Source organism: Seriola dumerili, unplaced genomic scaffold (genome assembly GCF_002260705.1).
Source record: "Seriola dumerili isolate Sdu_G_001 unplaced genomic scaffold, Sdu_1.0 BDQW01000102.1, whole genome shotgun sequence".
In the NCBI taxonomy this organism is placed as follows: Eukaryota; Metazoa; Chordata; class Actinopteri; order Carangiformes; family Carangidae; genus Seriola; species Seriola dumerili.
The window spans coordinates 445,855-467,162 of NW_019174357.1; the positions used below are offsets into that span (position 1 = coordinate 445,855).

At 40.7% G+C, this 21,308-nt stretch overlaps 1 protein-coding gene across 1 annotated transcript in view; it reads left to right on the forward strand.

The window, feature by feature from the left end:
* The window catches only part of kirrel3 (kirre like nephrin family adhesion molecule 3), a 156,509-nt gene extending 135,640 nt beyond the window's left edge, over positions 1-20,869 (forward strand). Inside the window, exons 8-17 of the mRNA XM_022746322.1 lie at positions 1,912-2,060; positions 2,244-2,371; positions 2,848-2,974; positions 9,827-9,927; positions 13,196-13,394; positions 14,896-15,003; positions 15,509-15,592; positions 15,895-16,004; positions 16,777-16,863; positions 19,832-20,869. Coding sequence (XP_022602043.1) covers positions 1,912-2,060; positions 2,244-2,371; positions 2,848-2,974; positions 9,827-9,927; positions 13,196-13,394; positions 14,896-15,003; positions 15,509-15,592; positions 15,895-16,004; positions 16,777-16,863; positions 19,832-20,293 — 1,555 coding nt within the window. The 3' untranslated portion in view covers positions 20,294-20,869. The remainder of the gene's footprint in view (positions 1-1,911; positions 2,061-2,243; positions 2,372-2,847; positions 2,975-9,826; positions 9,928-13,195; positions 13,395-14,895; positions 15,004-15,508; positions 15,593-15,894; positions 16,005-16,776; positions 16,864-19,831) is intronic.
* The last annotated feature ends 439 nt before the right edge of the window (positions 20,870-21,308 follow it).

The window sequence follows — 21,308 nt, forward strand, 5'->3', positions numbered from 1 at the left end:
CCTTCTAACCTCCCAAAGGGAATGCAGGTGTTTGTGTTGCCCTGGGCCAGCTATGTTTAGACATGATTCTTGGACAAGACCCAGCGCACCAACAGAGCTCCCATGCTCCCTGCGGACGACGGCATTCTGTCTCTGCTCCCTCTAACAGTGTCAAGGGCTCCCAAACCTGGCAGCGGCAACCTCCACTCGGGAGCAGCCGGCTGCCCAAACATCTGTGCTTACCCCGTCTCAGCTCCCACAGTATGAGCTAGAAAAGTGTGGATGGAAATAAGTGACATATTGATATTTATGCAGTTGTCATAGTCCGCATCACTTTCATTATTGTCATCTTCATGATGGTCATGATAATGAAAAGCATCACCATCTTCATCAGCAGATGGAATTTGGCCAATTGTCACTGAAATGTACATTTTTACTTTTGTGATGTGACTGAAAGCTCCAGAACACCTACTTAATGGACCTTGAGGAGAGATTGAACTTTGAAACTCCTCATCATCATCATCGTCGTCATCATCATCATCATCATCATTTTCAATGTTGTCACTACTCTCATCATCATCATCGTCTTCATCATGATTACCACAACCATCGCCAGTGTAATTAATATCATCGTCATCATCATTATCATCATCGTCGTGTAAACAGCAGCATCATCATTAACATAATAGTTTTCACATTTGCAATCTTGTAGCATCCACTTGACTTCCTGGCTCCATCCTGATTGCTCTGCGATGCAAAGAAATAGGCCTTGTAGATATAAAGTGCTATATCTACAAAGCTATCCACTGGAGAAAGCATCTGTTTGTATTCACACAGACACTATGCAGGTACTACTACTACTGGATCTGTTATGTAAAAGGGCAGACAGGCCAAGAACAAGTGTCTGCCCTAATTTAAATATTTTTGGAAACACAGGTGTTGTGAAGCTCTCAGCTGTGTCCTTGTCACACAAGAACACAACTCTGAAAAGATCTACTGCTGTAAAAAAAAAAAAGCTGAAGAAAAAAAAATCCCATGAAGCCCAATTAGAATTCTGCTTCACTTCACTTACTGATTGAATGAGGTAATCTGTTCTCATTTAAATGATAGCATTTCAGCCAAGCATGGGGCCAGCTTAGTCATGGAAAACAAATGAGTTCCCTATCCCGTGAAAACTGCTCTCAGTACTGGCAGAATATAAAATGGAGACAGGCACCGGTTCCGTTGTCATTGTTTTCATTTGCCACATCAGCATGCAGCCACATCTCTATTGTGGAGGATGGCAGCGTTTATATACATGATGCATTGTATATCCCTCAGCACCATCTAAATTTTCCAAAGAGACCCGAGACGTCCACAGATGCCTTCGCTTCACTTTTATAAATGGAACTTGTCTGTTGAAACAGCAGAGAGCCATCCACACCACGCAGAGCGAGACGTCGCTCCCTGTGACATCATAAAAGTATCACCTCAACACTTGAGGAATGTCTGTATCCCCGTCATAGAAGCTATCACTCACAAACACAAACAGATGTTCTTTATGTGATCCCGTGTCAATTTATTAACGTCAGCTGTTGTGTGTAATACAGTATGTGTCAACCAACGTCTTCAAAGGTGGAGGAGCTACCCATTTGTCATTCTGTGATTTGTTTTTCTTAGCTGGCACCCTGTGCTGCACTCTCTGCCTGGCGTAATGAGGAACGTGCTGTCTGCTCCGAGTCGCCGGGGAGCTTGTCACAGCATGGAAGGCTGCCACAAAAATATGCTGAAGCCAGCACAGAGAACCTGCCCCAGAATGATGATTTATTCACACAAAAGAAAGCTATTGACATAAGGAAGTGTGAAAACCTGTCTTAATGCCTTTTCCCCTTTTCCTTCATTTTTCCATTTCTTCCTCTCTCCCCATTCTCTGCCTTCTAATCTTCACACCAGGTGGGCCAAAGGAGGGAGTATAATCAAGGAGGTCTCCGGGGACACGTATGAGGTTATTGTGGACCACTCCTTCTTTACAGAACCTGTTTCCTGCGAGGTTACCAACCCTCTGGGCAGCACCAACATCAGCCGCAATGTTGATGTTTATTGTAAGTGGCTCCTTAAGCACTACTGCATGTCTTTCAGTGATGCCGGCAACACTATAATGCACGATCAATTATATCTTTTTTATATATACATATTTTGACACCAAGCTCTAACAGGTGGTGCTACAAAAGCTTATCCTTAATGCTGGATGAATTACAGACAGTTCATGATGTTTATTTCAACAGTTGGCCCTCGCATGGCTGCAGAGCCTCAGTCCTTGCAAGTGGACCTTGGATCTGATGCTGTATTCAACTGCGCTTGGACAGGAAATCCTTCTCTTACCATAGTGTGGATGAAGAGGGGATCTGGAGTGGTGAGTATATTGATTCGCAATCACAAACTGTCTCTGTTAAAGCCTGTTTTTGAGACTTTCTGTGATTCCCACAGCCTTCGTGTCCTAGAGTATATGAAGTACTTTGGGTAGTTTTCTTATGCCATAGCAGTCTGTTTTGAAATGTCCATTAAACCCGAGATTTTAAAGCCATTACAGCCCTAGCCTCTTGGCCACCTGCTCTCACATGAGATCTGTTGATTTGATCCACAAATTCAGATGCATTCCACCTTTCCTTTTGTCAACATCAAAGGCCAAAGCCAACCCATTTACTCCACTGAGCTCAGACCCTAAATTGGATTTTAATAATTGAGCAGAGGTGCCCTTTAAGGTATTAAATGGTCCATGTGCTGCCTTGGTTCTTTCCCATAGCGCTGCCTTGTTGCTATCTCAAATGCAAAGGTGCCTTTGTTCTCATTGCGTCTGATGATCTTTGACTTTCTTTTTTTCCCCTACAGGTTCTTAGCAACGAGAACCTCTTGACACTGAAATCTGTGAGACAGGAGGATGCTGGGAAATACGTTTGCCGGGCTGTAGTCCCACGTGTGGGAGCGGGGGAGAAGGAGGTTTCTCTCACTGTCAATGGTGAGCTGTATTACTGACATGACTTCACACAGACGGGCCCAGATGCACACCCACAAAGTTGTCAAACACATACACATCCAAGTGTGAATCTTGAGGTCTGGGGTCAATGGCAGCAAGAAGAAAGCAATTTGTCACAGGAGTCAGTATTCCGCTTCCTCCGTGGTTCATAAAAGCCTTCTTTCTATAAAACTTCCAACAGAATATGCTGCTTTATTTCTCTCCTGTCGTCTATAGCCTTTTCTTGGCAGCACAGTTAATTTTACAGATACAGTAACAAAAAAACATGCCATCACACACGCACGCACACACACACACACACACACACACACACACACACACAAACACACAAACACACAAACACACACACACAGCACAGGGATGTGGCACATGAAAATTAATTTTCCTGACAAAGGTAATGTGATAAAAAGAGAGCTGTTTCATCAACAGTCATCACTGTGAAGTCTTCAAACATGAAAGCGATAAATATGGACTTAGTCTTTTCGAGATATGGTCACACATTTCATTAACAGGTGAAATGTACTTGAATGCTAATTATATTCCGCATGAGTCACAGGGAAGCTGCCTTTTCTGAGGCACTGACTGACTAATGAATACCAGCCTTGGTGGGAGACCTGGCAACTCTCAAACAAATGACTTCATTATCAGTGCTTGATATTCAGAGAGCATGCTTTGGTGTGGCAGAGGTTCTCAGTTGTGGGATTTACATGTCTCTTATTTTCCTCGTGTCCATCTGAACACAACCTGGGACACAACAAAAAAAAAAAAAAAAAAAATGAAAGAAAGCAGAGAGGGCTTTAAGATGCTGAAAAGACGATGCTAAGTTAAAATGCTGACAGTGTCTCATTGTACATTTTGAAAGCTAACAAAAGAGTTTGCCTGTAAGCAACACTGGTGCTGATTTGAGGATGAAGATACATCAAGTAGCAAACAGTGTGTGTAAAGATTTTCTTTTCAAAATCCAGACATTAGCTTTGCATATCAGAGAGAATGGGATACCAGTATTCCCTCCAGCACAAGATCTATGAACTGCAATGAGCGTCCTCCTTCTCAGCGAGGAATTCAGCTGAAATCGAGGCAGAAGAGGCGTAAGGCAAAATCATGACTAATTCTATTGTCTCCCCTTCTGTTGATAGCAACCTATACTGGCATCCTTTCTGCAGCCTTAATATGCAAACAGAATACATAATAACCAGAGTACCAGTTTATTCCAATGCATCTCTTTTCTGCTCGTGTAACCATGGAGATTGTGTTGTTTTCAGAAATGATGTCACGAGTGAAAGAAGATGGATTGTTTTAATAAAGATTAGAACACTACACAACTCTGAGAACACTGGGAAACATACAACAAAGCTGAAATGGCATGTTTATTTAGTCTCTGCAGACTTCATCCAAGCAGGTTCTGGATGACTTGTAGTCTTTTTTTTTGTTGTTTATATTCTTCCTCTCTTCTTTTGCGTCTCGCACCTCCCTGCCTGAATTGGTATTTGACATTCAAAAGCCTCCCTTCTTTTTACCCTTCTGAATAATTGAAATTCATCTCTTTTTTTTCCCCAAACCACATGAGGAATCCTGAGTCATTTCTTACTTGGTCCTTGAGGCGAATCAGAATGTCAAACTTGTGAAAGTGCAAACAGTGCGGTTGAAGTGGTGGCGTGAAGGGGGTGCGGGTGGGGGTGGGGGGGGGTGGGGGGGTTCTCTCCTGAGGTTCGTGGATTGTCCTATGCCCCTGTCTCAACTGCAGATGAATGTGAGCTCTTTACCTCTTATCAGCCCATAAGCCCAACATCACTGACAGTCAGCAGGACTCAATTGATTCTGACAATGAATAACTAGCATAACGGATGAGTGAGCTTTTCGGGGAGGACGACCATGATACAGTAACATCCAGGCTACGCTGTGCATATTTAGAGTATTCATGATGCGACGGTGTCTGCTGCACATTTGAATTTTTCTTTGCTGTTTGTTTTCCCTGCAGGTGTCCCCCCGATTCCTTAATGCCATCATTTAAATTACATGTGTTTATAATTTGTCACTCCTCTGTCTCTCTCCTCTCTGCCGTTGTGTGTCACCGGCTCCCACTGTGGCACACCACATAGACATGAGGATTCCTGCTTTCCCTGGGGAAGAATGTAATTTAATTATAATCAAACAGCTAGCAGGGGAGGCAGTTTGTGTTTAAGTCACTAATGGATACATATTGCTTACTCAAATCAAACATCCTCAGAGTGGAAAGCTCCTCAGCATTTCATATGTGTCATATCCGTCAAGTGGCTGCATGTATGAAGAGGGGTGGGGGGGGGCTGCTGTGTACGTCCAAGCGTGTGATTATTTATATAGCATACAAAATATATGCATGGCTTTTTCCACAGTCCTGCAGAAGTCGGAATTGAGAGAAGTTATCTGACATGCTTGAAAGGATTTAGCTTGTATATGCTAAATGACCATATATTCATGCAATACATATTATTATCCATGTGTGTGAGTAGAACTGTACAGCCATTTGTGTGTGTGTGTGTGTGTGTGTCTTTGGGCTAAGCAATATGTATAATAACTCACATACAGTACTTGGGCAGCCTGGGGAGAGAAAGCCCATTTCCACAACAAGGAAGAGGGAGGGCTGGAGAATCACCCAACATCCCACAGAGCACTGGGTTGTTATAGATCTTTCTTTTTTTTTCTGCTGTTAGACAGCCTTTATGTACGAAGTTAATTACCATTCCAGCCTTCTTTAAACTGGCAATGACACCATAAAAGAAAGAAAAGCACAAATTAATGAAGGAGAAAACTGCATTTAAGATGCAGCACATTTTATCTGACCAGCTAAATTTAAGCATAGTAAGATATGATCAGCAAGACTTTCCGGGAGACTTTGAACTCACGTTCCCCATTATGTGCACCTGCCACATGCAGTGTCTCTACCTAGCCCAGACACTAATTTATTATGTGTAGAAAAATATATCTTTAATATATTCCCTCACCATTTTTAAAAAGCTAGATGAGCAGTGAGGTTTTCTACCCGGACGCTTCATTCATTAGTTAGGGTTTACAGGCTTATATGACTGCTGGAGCACAACAGCTCTGAGATCAGCAGCTCCAAGGTGCCTTTTATGTGTCCAGGGAGGGCGAGAGGGTCCAAAAATCTTCCTTTGTACATGCAATCAAGTGGAAAGGAAGCCTAGAAAATAAATAGCCAGCACATTAGCAGTCAGTTCCCACTGATAATAATCAGTGGGTTTCATGGCAGCTTGGATCGTCATCAGGTCAAATAACTACAAACTCACATCACAGGTATAATTTAAACACCGGCTAAAGGCATGAATTTACCTGTTAATGGAATAGCGGGATTGGATCTTATAGTTGCACCCCCTTGTGCCCTTTATGATAGTGTTGTGTCTGCATTGAGAATGTTGAGATCCTTCATGATATACTGTCAAGCAGTCTCATCGTCATTCTTAACATGTTCAGTACTGATTGAAATCACGCTGCAAATTTGGATAAAGCTTTAATTATAGCTGGAGAATAACATGATTATCTGCACCGAGTTGTTGCTGTAAATGCATTTTGCAGTGAAGTGCAGTATGGATCACGCTCCACAAAGAGAAAGAGAGGGGGAGAAATTACAGTCTGGTCCCTGTTGTAAAGATGGATGGAGCCAAAGCAGGCAAACGAGGTGAAGAGTATTCAGGGTAGTAAAGAGCGTGTTTCTACAGAAGTTAAACATAATGGCTACCTCTGACGGCCAATTAGGGATGAAGATAAAATTATTTGTGATTACAGCTCCTCATCCACTCGGACTTGCTGCTGTTAATGTAATATAGGGCAGCTGAAATAAAATAGCAGGAAGATTAAGCAGTAATGATTCAACCCCGGTCTTGCAGTAACACATATTATATAAACTATCATTGGAGATAAAAAGTTAATAACAACAGTAACACTCTCATTAACACATTGTATCTGATTACTCTTTTCTGTTATGTTTGGAGACATTATGACTTCAAAGTCACCCTAGAAGCATTCCTCTTATGGAAATCATGTAACCACTATTTATTTGCATTATGAGAATGTCAAAACAAGTATGTGTCTATGTATTTACATCTAAACACATCGAATACTTAAGCCAGTACATTTAATCTAACAAGGTTGTTAACTCATCAACACAAAAAACTGACTCTGCTTGGAAGCTTCAACACATAGGCAGGATCGCTGCACCATGGATTTCTCCCAGAGGAGAATGTGGCCACCAGTGACCATACAAGACATTTTTCTTCTGTTTCAGTTGCCCTCTGGATGTTTTGTGCTCTCTTTTATCACACAAAGAAAACAGAGAAATCAAAAGAGCTGCGTTGAGGTAGCAAGGAAATGTCAAGCTTTGGTTCAAAGCGGATGCCTCAGTTTAGAAAAGGAAATGTAAGCCCTGGCCCTTTGACACCCACACCGATATTGTGTAATCAGACTCCAGCGTCCACTCCAGAGTTAACACCTCCTCAAATGAATGGGCGAAACATTGCACCCAACATTTTGATTACCTCCCCTGCTGCTAACATTGATGTTGTAGTGCCACCCACCTTCGCTCTACCAACGTGTTTGTGCTCTGATCACATAGTGCAAGTGGTAAACACGTACTTACATGCACACGCACACACAAATGCACATGGATACTTTCAAGTGAGGCTGAGCCAGTGTGATAAAACTATTTAATTATATTTCTCATTTGCAGCTCTGATCCATAAGATAGATCCTGCCCAGCCCCCAGGCAATTGATCTTGTTGTATGTTGACATTTGGAGCTCCTGCAAACCACATACTTACATTTCATCTCTTAATCACAAGTTAATGCATGCACATCACACGTGCAAATGTCCTCATATTAACTATAGCACACACATGCTGTACTAATACATGTTGGCAAAGTAGTGAAAGACGGGAAACAGCTTTTAGTACATTTTTCTCAAATTGTCTGCAGCGTTCATTCTGCAGCACTAGCAGCCTTCCAGCATCCTCCAGTAGCATACCAAGACACCATCTGGCAAAGTCTCATTAAAATGCTAATTCATTTTAATAAGAGACAGGTAATAAACTGCAATTATGTATCGTCAGAGAGAGCGGGAGTTTGAGGGAAGTTGGCGGGGAAGCGAGTTGTCTCACTAATCAAGAAGCTGCCTCACTTGCCACCCCCTCAAACCCACATTCTTAACCTTAACCATCACAAGAGATGTGCTTAATGTTTGATTTCAACATCTTAAAGGGCGTTTTTCCAAGTAAAAAAAAAAAAAAAAAGGATAGGATGGAAACCTTTCCTGGTGTTATTTTTGTGGGAGCGTCTGGTGAAATCCAGCCTTTAAATTTAAGAAAATATGGGTAGATGAGAGCAGTTCGTGGAGAGATTATGTCAGTGTGTGCTTGTATTTTTTAAATTGAATTATATCCACAATAAGTCTGGATGGCTCAAAAGAAAATTTGCCCACAGAATAACAAAATCACTCAGAATGTGGTGAGCTGGTAATGTGAACAAAGTCAAGGCTGATGATTGAAGCCCATATGATTTTTTTTTTTTTTTTTTTTTTAAATGATAATGTCGGAAACAGCCAATCAGGAGCGGAGAAAAATGCTATCCAAAATTTATAGTTGCATGCAAACAGCAGAAGATGAATAATCAATGAACAATCACTGTCCAGGTCAGGAAAAAATGAAACAGGAAAGTCAAAGGAAAATTGTGAAATTGTGTGTTAAAATTACCATCAAGATTACCAGCTGCCTTTTTCACTCTTGGTAAATAGAATTCAAATATAAAACTAATGTAAACCATTGGCTCTACTGTGCTTTTCTATCATTTTACTTACAGTGAGCTCTTCAGAACCAATGGGAAAATACTCTTAAAAGACAGAATTGGGTCATGTTTGACATCTTGTCTTCATATTAGCGCTGTCACCTGGCGTGAACAGCCTCCAGACCAGATGGCAAGCAGACCAGTCGTTTAGACTGAGCTGCCCTTGTCAGACGAGATCTTGTAGCCTGACCAAGGTTTAACACATGCTGGCTCCAAGTCCATACCTGCAGCTCATGTTAATTGAACCAGTCCTGATTACATAGTTTGCAATTCTAATAAAGTCAATCAATTTAATCAATCAATCTTTTTGGAGAAACCTGAACTACACAGAACATCTTTAGAGTTTATGCAAGAGGTTTATTTATAGTATACTTATAATATGAACAATGAATAGCTCTAAATATAATATATTATAATATGAAATAAAACATACTGATGTTCTTTGCATTTTTATTGCATATTTATAGAGAGCTGGGGTTTAATGTCTAGTTATTTTCTGAGTGGTTCAAGGGTCAAATCTGCTTCGATTCAGGTGAAACACTGCAACAAGTGTGTTATCTCCCCACAATGGCATTTTTCTCTTTCCATCTGTCTGTTCCTGATTACACTCCAAAGAACTGCTGTAGCACTCTCCAGCAGCGTTTATCTCAGTGGGAGAAATCAAACCAGCCATAAATCAACAATTTCTTGATCCAGAATGAGGCCTGGGCCTCCACTTATGCCCTTCATTCAGTCCTGGCATGTCCTTGGCTCGACTGTACCAAGGGATGAGGAATGTTCACACCGTACCGCAATACAATTTTCCCCAGGAGTCTCAAATTACCAAACACTTGAGGTGTTACTGCTTGGAACAGTGGAGCGATTACAACATAATGTACCACAAGAACTCGATTGAGCAGAATTGTCATATAACCTGAAACTGAAAATGAATTTAATTATTCATGTTTCAATTTCTATGACTCATCTTCAAACTTTTTTATGATTTTTTTTTTTCTCTTTTTTCAGGGCCACCTACTATCTCCAGCACACAGACTCAGCAAGCTTTACATGGAGAAAAAGGACAAATCAAATGTTTCATTCGAAGTACACCACCTCCAGACCGCATTGTAAGTACATCATCTGGACTGTTTCGTTTATTCTGATCTCATCTCCGTCTCAGCTTTTCCTGTTTTCGTTGCCAGAACACACCTGAAACTACAATCATGAATAGGTTTTTTATGGCTTTATATCACCTGAACAGCAAAAATTAGATCATATAATGGCTGATCTTTTCCTATCTGCCTCTGGAATATAATGCCTGACTGAACACTATTGATCTGTTAACTACACGTGGACAATACCCACAAATAAAAGCCTGAAGAATTTGGTACCATTAGCTCCATCGTTTGTTTTCATATTAAAAGGTGAGCATGAAACTACAGTTTGAACCCTCAATTTCTCATTTAATCCACACTTATGCTCTGTTAGCACTGATCCCATTAAGATTTATGGACCTTATATAAACAACCTACTCTCTGAGCTCACTTTGAGCATATTATTAATTTGTGTGTGTGTGTGTGTGTGCGCGCTGGTGTGTATGTATTTGCATATTTATGCAGTTAATTGCTATACTTTGTCATCTAATGTGTGTTTTTATTATATTGATGTCCTGAATTAACTAGCAACATAATTAATATCAGGTTTATTTGAGAGGTATGCCTGTGGAGGCTGGGCTGCTCAGTCTTCAGTGTTTATTCTGGATTCCAAACTTTTTATTAAAAAGAGAATTGTGATTCATCAATAATACAGTATATGGTTATGTTAAGTCAAGTTAGTTGAATTTATGAAGATTTATAATCACGAAACCAAGGACTTTACAACATCCAACATCATCTATCCTCAGACTCCAAAAGAGATTTTAAGAGTAAGGACACAAAAAGCTTTTTGTCTTTCCATAAGAACATGAAAAGACTTGAATCAAGGCAAAATTTGTAAGATTGTAACACTGCATTTCCACCTCTTTATTTAGCCACCTGTCCATTAGTGCAAGCATGAAGTTGAATGTGTTTTTTATCCCGAGTGCCATGTCGTCTTTCTCGCTTTGTCTCCAGTATAATGAATTTCCTTGTTTTGTAGTTAAAAATCAGCAAAGATCTATTATGTAATTCTCACCATAGTCACCCAGAATGCATGCCGTCTCCACCTCCGACAAAGGCAGCAACTGAATGGCACGTGTTAAATTACCATAGCGTTGCATAAATAAAAAACAGTATATGCAAATATCTATTGCTTTCTAATGTTTCTCTCACCACATCACAACACAAATGTCAACACAACTTCACGTTAGTCATTTTGTTATGCTATTATTTCAAATTACATTTATTCAAAATATTCTGTTTTTAGACACCAAGTAGTAATTAATTAGAAGTAAATTTGTATGTACACATTTCATAACAGACTGAGTTTGCATCCCCTGCTGCCTATAACCTAGAATTCTTTTATTCCCATCAACATCCAATGATGGGAACTAGACTTAGTAAGTTCTGTTTTTAATGAATAAGAAAAGCAGTTATTTGATTGAATAAAGTGCTTTGCAAATAAATATTACCACTTATCATTTGAAATATTTCTGGTAGATACAAAATGTCCAGAAGGTCAAAGAAATACATCTGAATAAAGTGTGTGCAACAGTAAGAGTAAATAATTCTGCTTCTGAAAGAATACTGTAAGTTTTGTTGTTGTTAAGGCGCAATCTGTATTTTTAAAATATTTTGCCATCATAATTTTTAGTCTACTCCAAATGATGCACAATATCTATTACCCAACCTTCTTATACTCCTCCGGTTCGCAGCAAGCACAGCTCTATAAACGGTTGCCTGCAGTCTCTCAACAGCCAAATCCAAAAAACACAGAGTTTCAAGCACCGTGGTGAAAAGAGAACTGCTTTGGGTACATGCAGTTTGCAATTATCCATTAGACATTAGCTCAGTCTACAGATGCTGCAGATATCTCACTCGGCTGGCAGTTTGTCAAACAGAGATGAGCAGCAGAAAATGGGCAGTTAACAAAAGCAGTTTTAACCATAACATGCTGGTCAAACGTGTTTTACCAATCCACAACAGAACAGAACATTATTGTATTCCTGTTTATTTGTGTCCTGTGAAGATTTTTTTGAATTCACTTAGCTATTCACCGGAAAAAATGAGCTAATGTCCCTGTATTGATACTAGTAACTCATACCACCTTATAACAGACTGAAACATAGCTCTCCTCTTATTATTTTAGAGTACATGGTTCGTGTCTTCATGGTCACCATGTGTCTCCATGGATACATGCACTTTCAGCAGCACAACATAAACCACACAAGAACATATAGGTGAAATTATATAATGACCAGGCCAGCACCATCCCATTAAACACCTTCCAATGAACTCAAACACCCACTGAAAGAAGCATCTGCTGATTAACACTGGGTGGTTATGTAAGTTATATAAAGCACGGATGTGTGATGGCTTGGTCACCTTTAATACTTGGACGCTATAGGTCCCTTGTTGAGTTACTCTCGTAACAAGTAGTAGTTGTTATCAGGTGAAAGTCGGTTTCTATTCTTTTCGTCACTGAGCATATTTAGATGGCTTGCTAGACTTTGACACACTAGAAAGCTTTATGGCTGTAGCTTTTCAAAACCACATGAGGCACTGTACAAAAGGAGGTTTCATTGTTAACATACAAGGTTTTGTTTGTATTCAGTATTCCTCAACAAAATTCACACAATGCATGTTTACCTCATAACAAGACAAAGAGTCTACAGCCATGCGAGCAGCTCTGTGAGGCTGTACTTGGGCCTTGAGCTAAATGCCGAATGTTAATGTCAACACGCTACCAAATCTTCACCCACTGGTGGTGCTAGATGAAAAGTTATGGAATCACCAAAGGATTCAAATTTGTCTTGAGGGGGACATGAATGTTTGTCGCTAACTTCATGGCTATCCATCCAGAAGCTGTTGAGACATTTCACTCAAAACCAGAAATGTCAACTTCATGCTGTGGAGGAAAAGTCGGGGGGTCACTAAAGTCAATAGGCTTTGTCTTCTCAGGACCATGAATGTTTGCATAAATTTCATGAAAATCCATCCAATAATTTTGGAGATATTTCAAAGTGGCAGACCTACTGAGAGACCATCATTGCCACAGCATTGCTAAAAACTAGCAAAGCCTGTTAAGGAGTTGAAAGTTGAATTTTTTACATGGGCAATACTGCCTCGGGCACTTACTGGTAGAACATAAGGTATTTGGAAAATAAAGAGACTCATTACATCACTCCTCTGCAGCGCCTGTAGTGGTCAAAAACTTAAAATATTACCTACCACCTCTTCGCCCTCTGTCTCCTCTCAGGCTTGGTCATGGAAGGAAACCGTGTTGGAGTCTGGAACATCTGGCCGCTACACCGTAGAGACGGTCACCACAGAAGAAGGAGTAATCTCCACACTCACCATGAGTAATATTGTTCCAGCTGATTTCCAGACAATCTACAACTGCACAGCGTGGAACAGCTTTGGCTCTGACACCGAGATCATACGCCTTAAGGAACAAGGTGGGAGCCAAGGTCCGACAGGTTCCAGCTTCCTCTTCTTCACGTCACGTGATAGTGGTTTTCTAGATAGTGGTAGATGGCGTATGGTGACACAGCAATGGTGTTTGTATCAGTGTGGTTGTGCCTGCCTGCGTCTGTATATTTTGTACACAATCGGTGCATTTGTGGGTGAATGTACTTTTATGTATGTAGGTAAGTGGGATGGAATTTGATTACTAATTGAATTATATTGAGACACAAATTTTCAATAGATACAGACACAGATTTTAGTATACAATCATTTCTCACTTTGATACAACAATTTTTTATTTACTATTAGAAATATGTTGTTCAAAAATGAAATTTTACCAATTTGGAATTGAAGGATGGTAATACATAGTTACACTGCATGACCTAAATTCTGAAGCTTTTGATGTACAGTAAATGTGACACCGATAAATTCCTTATAAATTAGTTTTCTGGGTTAACATGAAGTGCAGCTCCCTGGTAATTTGAACTGCTGACCATCAGCAGACACTGCTCCCTGCATATGAAACGCACTGTCTCTGCTGCTTTCTTTATGTAAACAAGACACAAAGTAAAACATTTCTTTTGCTTTAAAAATGAATACTTTTTATCTGTTGACCTTTCCCCCTCTGCCTAGGGGGAAGCTGTGTTTTCTATCCACTTATCATAAATGATAAATTATAAGCTGCTTATGTGAAAGTGACATTGATCAATGAAGACATTAAATAGGCTTTAATGGTGTAGGAAGAGCACTTGGTTGTTCAGCGTTTGTACAAAAAGCAAGAAGGTCATAAATGTGGGCTGGTAACTCAGGTCCTCATTAAACCACTCTTTAATGAGGACTTTTAATGTTGGAGCAGCATATAGATGTGTGCCTGCAGGTTTAATCTCTTTCTTGTCACAGATGCACTGTAACATCCTTGCAGAAACACACAAACATGATTATGCTTAAAGGAATGCGCGCAGTCTTGCACTCCTCTCAGTGAAAATAAAAGCCCTCAGTGAAATGCTTCTATTTGCCTAAATGAGTGTAAATAAAAAAGTTATTAGACAGTAGGATAATGAGATTATATTAGAAGGAAAATGTTTACCCGGCACAGATAACAAAAGATTTGGTAATTCGTTTTTGTAACATTTTCCAGTTATTGGGATATGCAGTGCAGAAGTTGTGGCATTGTGCCTGTGTATTTTCATTACATAGCCTTGTGCCTGAGGGACAATACCCAAGTCACTTACAGGGATAAAATATAGCATATCTCCCCTTATTTCCTGATTGTTGCAGAGACAGAGAGGAGGGAGAGATGAGGAGACTTGGTGCATGTGTGTTTGTGTGTGTGTGTGCGTGTGTGTGTGTATGTGAGAAAAAGAATGGTGGACTTCACATTTTGACTGTTCTATTGTGTGCTATCTGTCACTATATTGAATTTAATGTATATTTGAGATTATTCGTGATATGTTATTGTAGAAGGACATGTCTCTTTTTTGCTCTCTGCAGAGTCTCTCCCAGTGGCAGTGATCATCGGCATTGCTGTGGGAGCTTTTGTGGCCCTTATTGTCCTCATGGGCACCATCGGAGCATTTTGTTGCACCCGCTCCCAGAGAAGTACGTCTCCTCTTCCCTTTCAAATCTGCTGAGGCATGCATGCCAAAGTACTGTATGGCCCCCAAGCACGCTAAAACATGTCCATCTATTCAAATGATTATATTTAATAATATAATATAATATATTCAACATTTTTTTTAGTAATCTTAGCTGTTTGTAAATTTTGAGTTGATAAGTCATTGGCAGCTGCTTCAAGATTTCTGTCACAAGATAAATTGCTGGAACATAGTGTCAAACTTAATAAAAGATGAAATCACTGAGATGGTGAGGTGCTGAGATGGACATCTTTTTGTGGTGCAGAGATTGTGATAAGGGTTCATTTCATGCAATCTCAGTCTGGCTGCATTCGCTTTTGAGGCTATTTACAGTACATCCTGCGCTATGTTCACTGCCACCCACCCATGTACCATGTGACTCTGGTTAGAGACAGTCAGCCACTGTCTCTTTCCAAGAACCAAATTGTGCTACTGGTCCCTTCAGCATGTCTATTGTCTGTATACTACAGAGGAAGCGCACCTGGTTATGCCCTCACTGCCCGTCTCCATCTGTGCTCACCAGAGAGAACTTGCAAGCAAAATTAAGACAGAAAGTAAGACTTTGTTATATGACAGTATCATCAGCATTGTCCCCAACAGAATGAGCCACCGTGAAAGGCTGTGTGAGATTGCATATGTATGCAGAAAAAGATAATCTTGTGTTGGCAGGAAACAAATGATTAATAATGCTTTGTATTGTTTTCGGGAAATGGGGGAGCTCCCACAAACCAAACCCAGGGATCTTTGCTAAATTCTGTAATACTGCAAACTGCACTGGGGGAAATGATAATGTCAACAAATACAGAATGGTGTTTATCCAGCTTATTGAGATATATGTGTCGTCTGTTTCTGCCAGATCTGAAAGGAGTCGTGTCTGCGAAAAATGACATCCGGGTGGAGATTGTACACAAAGACCACAATGCAGCACGAGAAAACGAAGAACACACCTCCATGAAACAACTGATGGTGAGTGTGAGTGTCGCAGCATACTACTTTCCACTTCTTCCTGTTTTCAGAAATAAAATCTTTTTTCTTTTTTTTTTTGGGGGGGGTGGGGGGGTTATATTTTTGCATGGCCATCTTAAGCTGACAGTAACATAATGAATGCACTTTACTATCTGCATTGTTATTTCCTGTGAAATACATTAGTTTGTGAGTAATGGAAGAACAGAAAGGCATATAGATTGTACATATATGCTGCAGTCAAAGCATAGGGGATACATTTATCAATATGATGCCAGTATTTCTATGAGCAGAACAGACCCCAATACATTGTAACTATGGAGATGCCGATGCATACTGGGTAATCCTACAGTGGGTGTACTTCTGTATCTGCATGCCCTCTAGACACACAAAGACCTGTTTCCTCTTTGGAACTCTACCAGTGTTTTGGTTTTCATGTAATTTGCTCCAGGGCTGGGCTATTTGTAGTTTGAGCTTTTAGATTAGATTTTCTTTCAAAAATACTTAATACAGTCGATACTTGATGTTAGTGCAGGGAAATGAGCTTAGCTACCTTGCAAATTTACATTTTGTAAAGATAAATAAAAGATATTCACGGATACATTATTAATGTTCCCTGCCAGCCCTAAATGAAGGTGAAACATATCTGACTGATATTAAAAAAGAAGAGGGTAATAAAAGAGAAATCATTCAGTCTCAAAATGTCATTACTCTGAGTGCAAGAGTTTCAAAAACTACACAGACTCTTAGTATACTTTCCTTGACTTCTGTGCAGGTTGAACGAGGAGAGTTCCAGCAGGAATCTGTTCTCAAGCAGCTGGAGGTATTACAAGAGGAAGAGAAGGAGTATCAGCACATTAAGGTAAAATCAGTGGTGCACTGGCCATCAGACAAATCCCAGTGTGCTGCCACATTTGTGGGCCGGTGGGCCATCAAAAGTTCTGTCTTTTTACTGCCCCCCCTCTGTGCGCCTGTCATTCGGGGTGCACAGGAGAGTGCGTGTTTTCTGGGACTAGGCTCACCGACCCAACCCAGTGGATAAGTCCAGAGTTGAATTTCTTTCCCAGTGCACCCCTGGGTACAGCTCATGAAACAATGACAGCGTGAACGCAGCAGAACAAGAGTAAAAGGTGGTGAGAGAGAGAGAGAGAGAGAGAGAGAGAGAGAACGCCTCCTGGGCAGAAGGTGGTCTTCAACTCTGGGACGAAAATAGCTAAGAAGCATTAATCCCCCTCCTGCTACACATGATTTTCTAACGATAAGACCACAGGCGAAATGACTCCTGTTAGAGGTCTGATTTTATTAATTAGTCTCATCAACGGTGGTTCAAGAAATCAGCGGTTGGTTGGCCCATAAGCTGTTATTTAAGTTACTTAAGTGGTTACTTATACCTTATACATGGGACAGGACTATTGTAAAGCACATATAGGACTGGAAGAAGTGCTGGGCATTTATTAGATGTGCTGATTTAGCTCTCTCAGCAGCATTTCTAACCTCTTTCAATTTGGAATATACTTAACTTTTGCCAACTCTTTTTAGCACACTCATAGAAATGGGTTATGTGACATATCAAAGCCTCTGGGACCTGAAGATAAACCTTTATCCAGTCTATTTAGCAAATCATGTCCAGAAAAACTCTCAGTTTCTTTTGGCTTTAATAAGGATATATGTGACTTTCTTTTTTTCTTTCTGGTCCCAGTGTTGTTATTTGTAAGCCGTGAGTGTTTACAAAGTCTTACAGCTTTATTATAATATTCTCAGATATTCCAAACTTTTAAACTAATCCCTTAGTTCATTCTTTTTTTCTGTTACACCAGACAGTTTACACTTGTAACAAGTCCCAAAACAAATTAAAACAAACACACACACTGGATTTTATCACTTTTTTTCTAGTGATAAGTACACCTGAATTTCAGAGTAAACTCTTGGATTACTGAAGAATGAGGTTATTTAAAAACTGTATCTACACTAACACACAGCTATGCAGCTAAAGTATTCATTTTAATCTCATCGCCACTAAACAAGCAGCATAACCATCAGCGTGTGAGACAGACTGAGTAAACACAGCGTGAGTCACAGCCCTGTTTCGACTCTTCGGGTGGCAGGTAACAAGAGACAATAATGATATATTTAGAAACATGATTTACGAGTCTGACGTCAGGCCACTGTTTGATCAATGACATCCACCCTATAGTGTCTTTTTACATCCTCTGATATCAACAATCTCGCTCCCTAACACTTTTGGAGCTCATATGCAGGCTGGGTCTGCACATATGAAAAAAACTTAAATGTCACTTTGGTCAGATCCAACTAAACGTGTCTTATTCAGTTAAGCCCATATTCAGTGAATGTAATAAAACTGACTTCAGGGCTATTTATGGCTGTCCACCTATCTACATGGCAGTGAATGGATCAGCCTGTAAAGATGAGGCACTTTGCTTTCAGTTCTCACATGAAAGCACTCCACCACTTGTAACTCTTGCCATAAATGATCCACACGCAATTTGGAAGATTGTACAGATTGTACAGGTTCTTGTATCAAGGCCCCACTCACTTCCTGATAGGCTAACTTTTATTAAAGGATGGCTACCCTCTCCTCTTGCTGTTGTCAGACCAGCAAAGTAACCTTGAAAATTAAATTACTACTTTGCAAGTTGTTCATTCAAATGAGTCAATAAAACACATAAAAAAATCCCCCTTACACCAATAATAATTTACTATTTTAAAACAAGTCAGGGTCACAGTTACAGTTAAAATACATAATATTGTGCATTAACTAAAAGTTAAATGGATTTCATCAGAAATACACGCCATGTCAACAGTGTAATGAGACAATATGAGCAAGGGGATATTTTTAGCGTCCGCTCAGACTCTGCTGCATGCTGGAGCTCATCAGTGCCACAGAAAAAGATTCTGTCCCATTCATTTGTCCTCTTGTTCAAATGAATGTTAGCATTGGCTCCCTAGAGTGTGCCTCTGTTGTGTTTGCCTGCTTACCTGCACCCCTGCATCCCTCGGGCTGGATTTTTTGATATTTAATGACAGCATGCATGAGGCGAGGGGGGGGGGCTGAAAAAGAGACAAAGGCCAGACGCAAACAATCTCCCTGTCTGTTGTCTGATAATGACAAGCCTAACGAGGATCCTCTCAGGTTGTCTTTCTCATTTCCCCATTATGAGCATTCTTCTTCTGGGATTTGCCACCATGCTCACTATGCTTGACATTCACATCCATTCACGCAGGGAAAAAAAAAAAAAAAACACACACAGATACACACACACACACACACACACAAACACACACAAGCCCGAACTGGACCCTTAGCAACAGCACAGTGCTTGCAGCCTAGCATACAAGTGGCACAGTTGTAGCCTCAGAAGCCATTTCACTGCATACATGAAATAACAGACACTACAACCCGTGGAGGTCCAATTAAAGCTGGTATGTGAGTAAACTTTGCAATGATGCGTAGGATGCCAAACTCTGAATCATCAAGGCCCACTTAATTAGAGAAGCATGATTTTAAGGTTAGCATGGGGGCTGCCTAAATCCTACCACTAAGCTTTGCCACTATTTTTCGTTTTTCTCATGATGTACGCAGCAGCCTGTTTCCTTATTTATTCAGCAATTTGAATAGTAATTACTGCCAGTTTGACCTTGGCTCCTGGAGAGCTTCGACTAGAATACATGTGAATGCATATAGAAAGAAAAGGATGGTTTTCTTTTCCCCCTTTTTTCCTATATTGTTGTGTTGTTGCATTTAGGTAGAAAAACAACAAATACATACATATAAAAATAGTAATAATAATCTTTCTTTCTTGGATTTTTAGGACCCTACAAATGGCTACTACAGTGTTAATACCTTCAAGGAGCACCACACACCAACCATGGCAGGGAATCAGTCCACTGAGGTGCGGAACCCCACAAACACAGGTACCCTGGGCAAGCAACGAGTACCGACGGGCATGTCCTTCACTAACATCTACTCCACTCTGGGAGCAGGTCCCAACCGCCTGTATGACTACAGCCAACGCTTTGTGCTGGGCATGGGCAGCAGCTCCATCGAGCTATGCGAGCGGGAGTTCCAGCGCGGCTCACTTAGCGACTCCAGCTCCTTTATCGACACACAGTGTGACAGCAGCGTCAGCAGCTACAGTAAGCCGGACGGCTACGTGCAGTTCGACAAAGACAGCAAGGCATCAGCCTCCTCCTCCTCCCATTATTCCCAGTCCTCTTCGCAGAACTCAGACCTCACACGGCCCCTTCAGAAGCGCATGCAAACCCATGTCTGACCACCAGGGAGGGAGGGTGTTTGAACGGGGTGTAACAAGCGGCCAGGATTGTAAAACTGTGAAAGAATCAGCTCCCAGGGGCTCCTGAAGTAACTGTGTCACTGTGTGTTTCCTCTGGATGCCTGGAGACGCAGGGGCTGGCTTTAACACACCGTGTGACTTGTTTAGACTTCTCAATATCCCAAAAAGTGGATCAAGAAGCCTTATATTCCTCATGCTTAGCTCATCAACCACCTCCTTTTTTAAACCCATAATCAGAATTGTGCCACAGAGAGGTTATTTGCCAACACAGAGACAACACAAGTTTGGAATCTGAACATTCAATTCTTGGTTTTTACAGTGGGATTGTTAGAAGATTGGATGGCAGAAATACAAGGCTTTTGTGTGACAATCAGTTCCCCTGGCAAGACCGTTTTTGCCTTTTGAAGATTGTCATTCAGAAAAACTGAGATTGTTGTAACGAGTGTTGAAGCACTCAGCACGAAAAGCACGATAATGAGTGTGAGCCAATGTCCTGCTGCTCCCCTGTAGTTTGAAGCACAAAAAACGAATGTGCACGTGTTTTTTTTTTTTGTTTTCGTGTTTTTTTTTTTAGTGTTAAAAACGATAACTCCCCCCCCCCCCACCCCCCACCTTTCCTTCAAACACTGTATGTGAAGCTTGGCTTGTTGAAACTCGTCTCCTGTGTAGGTGGAAGAAAACTTTCTCCGTGTGCCCACAGACGTTTCCAGCGTTGAAAAGAACGGCTGTTTTTCTCTCCGCAGCTGTATCTGGGCCACAAGAGCTGAGCAGATAAAGAGGGGCTGAGATCTCATTTTAAATCCCTGAGTCATTATTTTACTTTGACACTCTGCGATAAAAGAATATCAGTGTATATATGTGACTGCAATTTCTTTTCTAGCATCTAATTTCTGCCTCTGATTTCCCTCATGGAGGACTCTAAATGAGACACGAGCGCCTCTTCTTTTCCATATCTTCTTTGCCTTGAGGGTCTGTTTGAACTACGTCAATACAA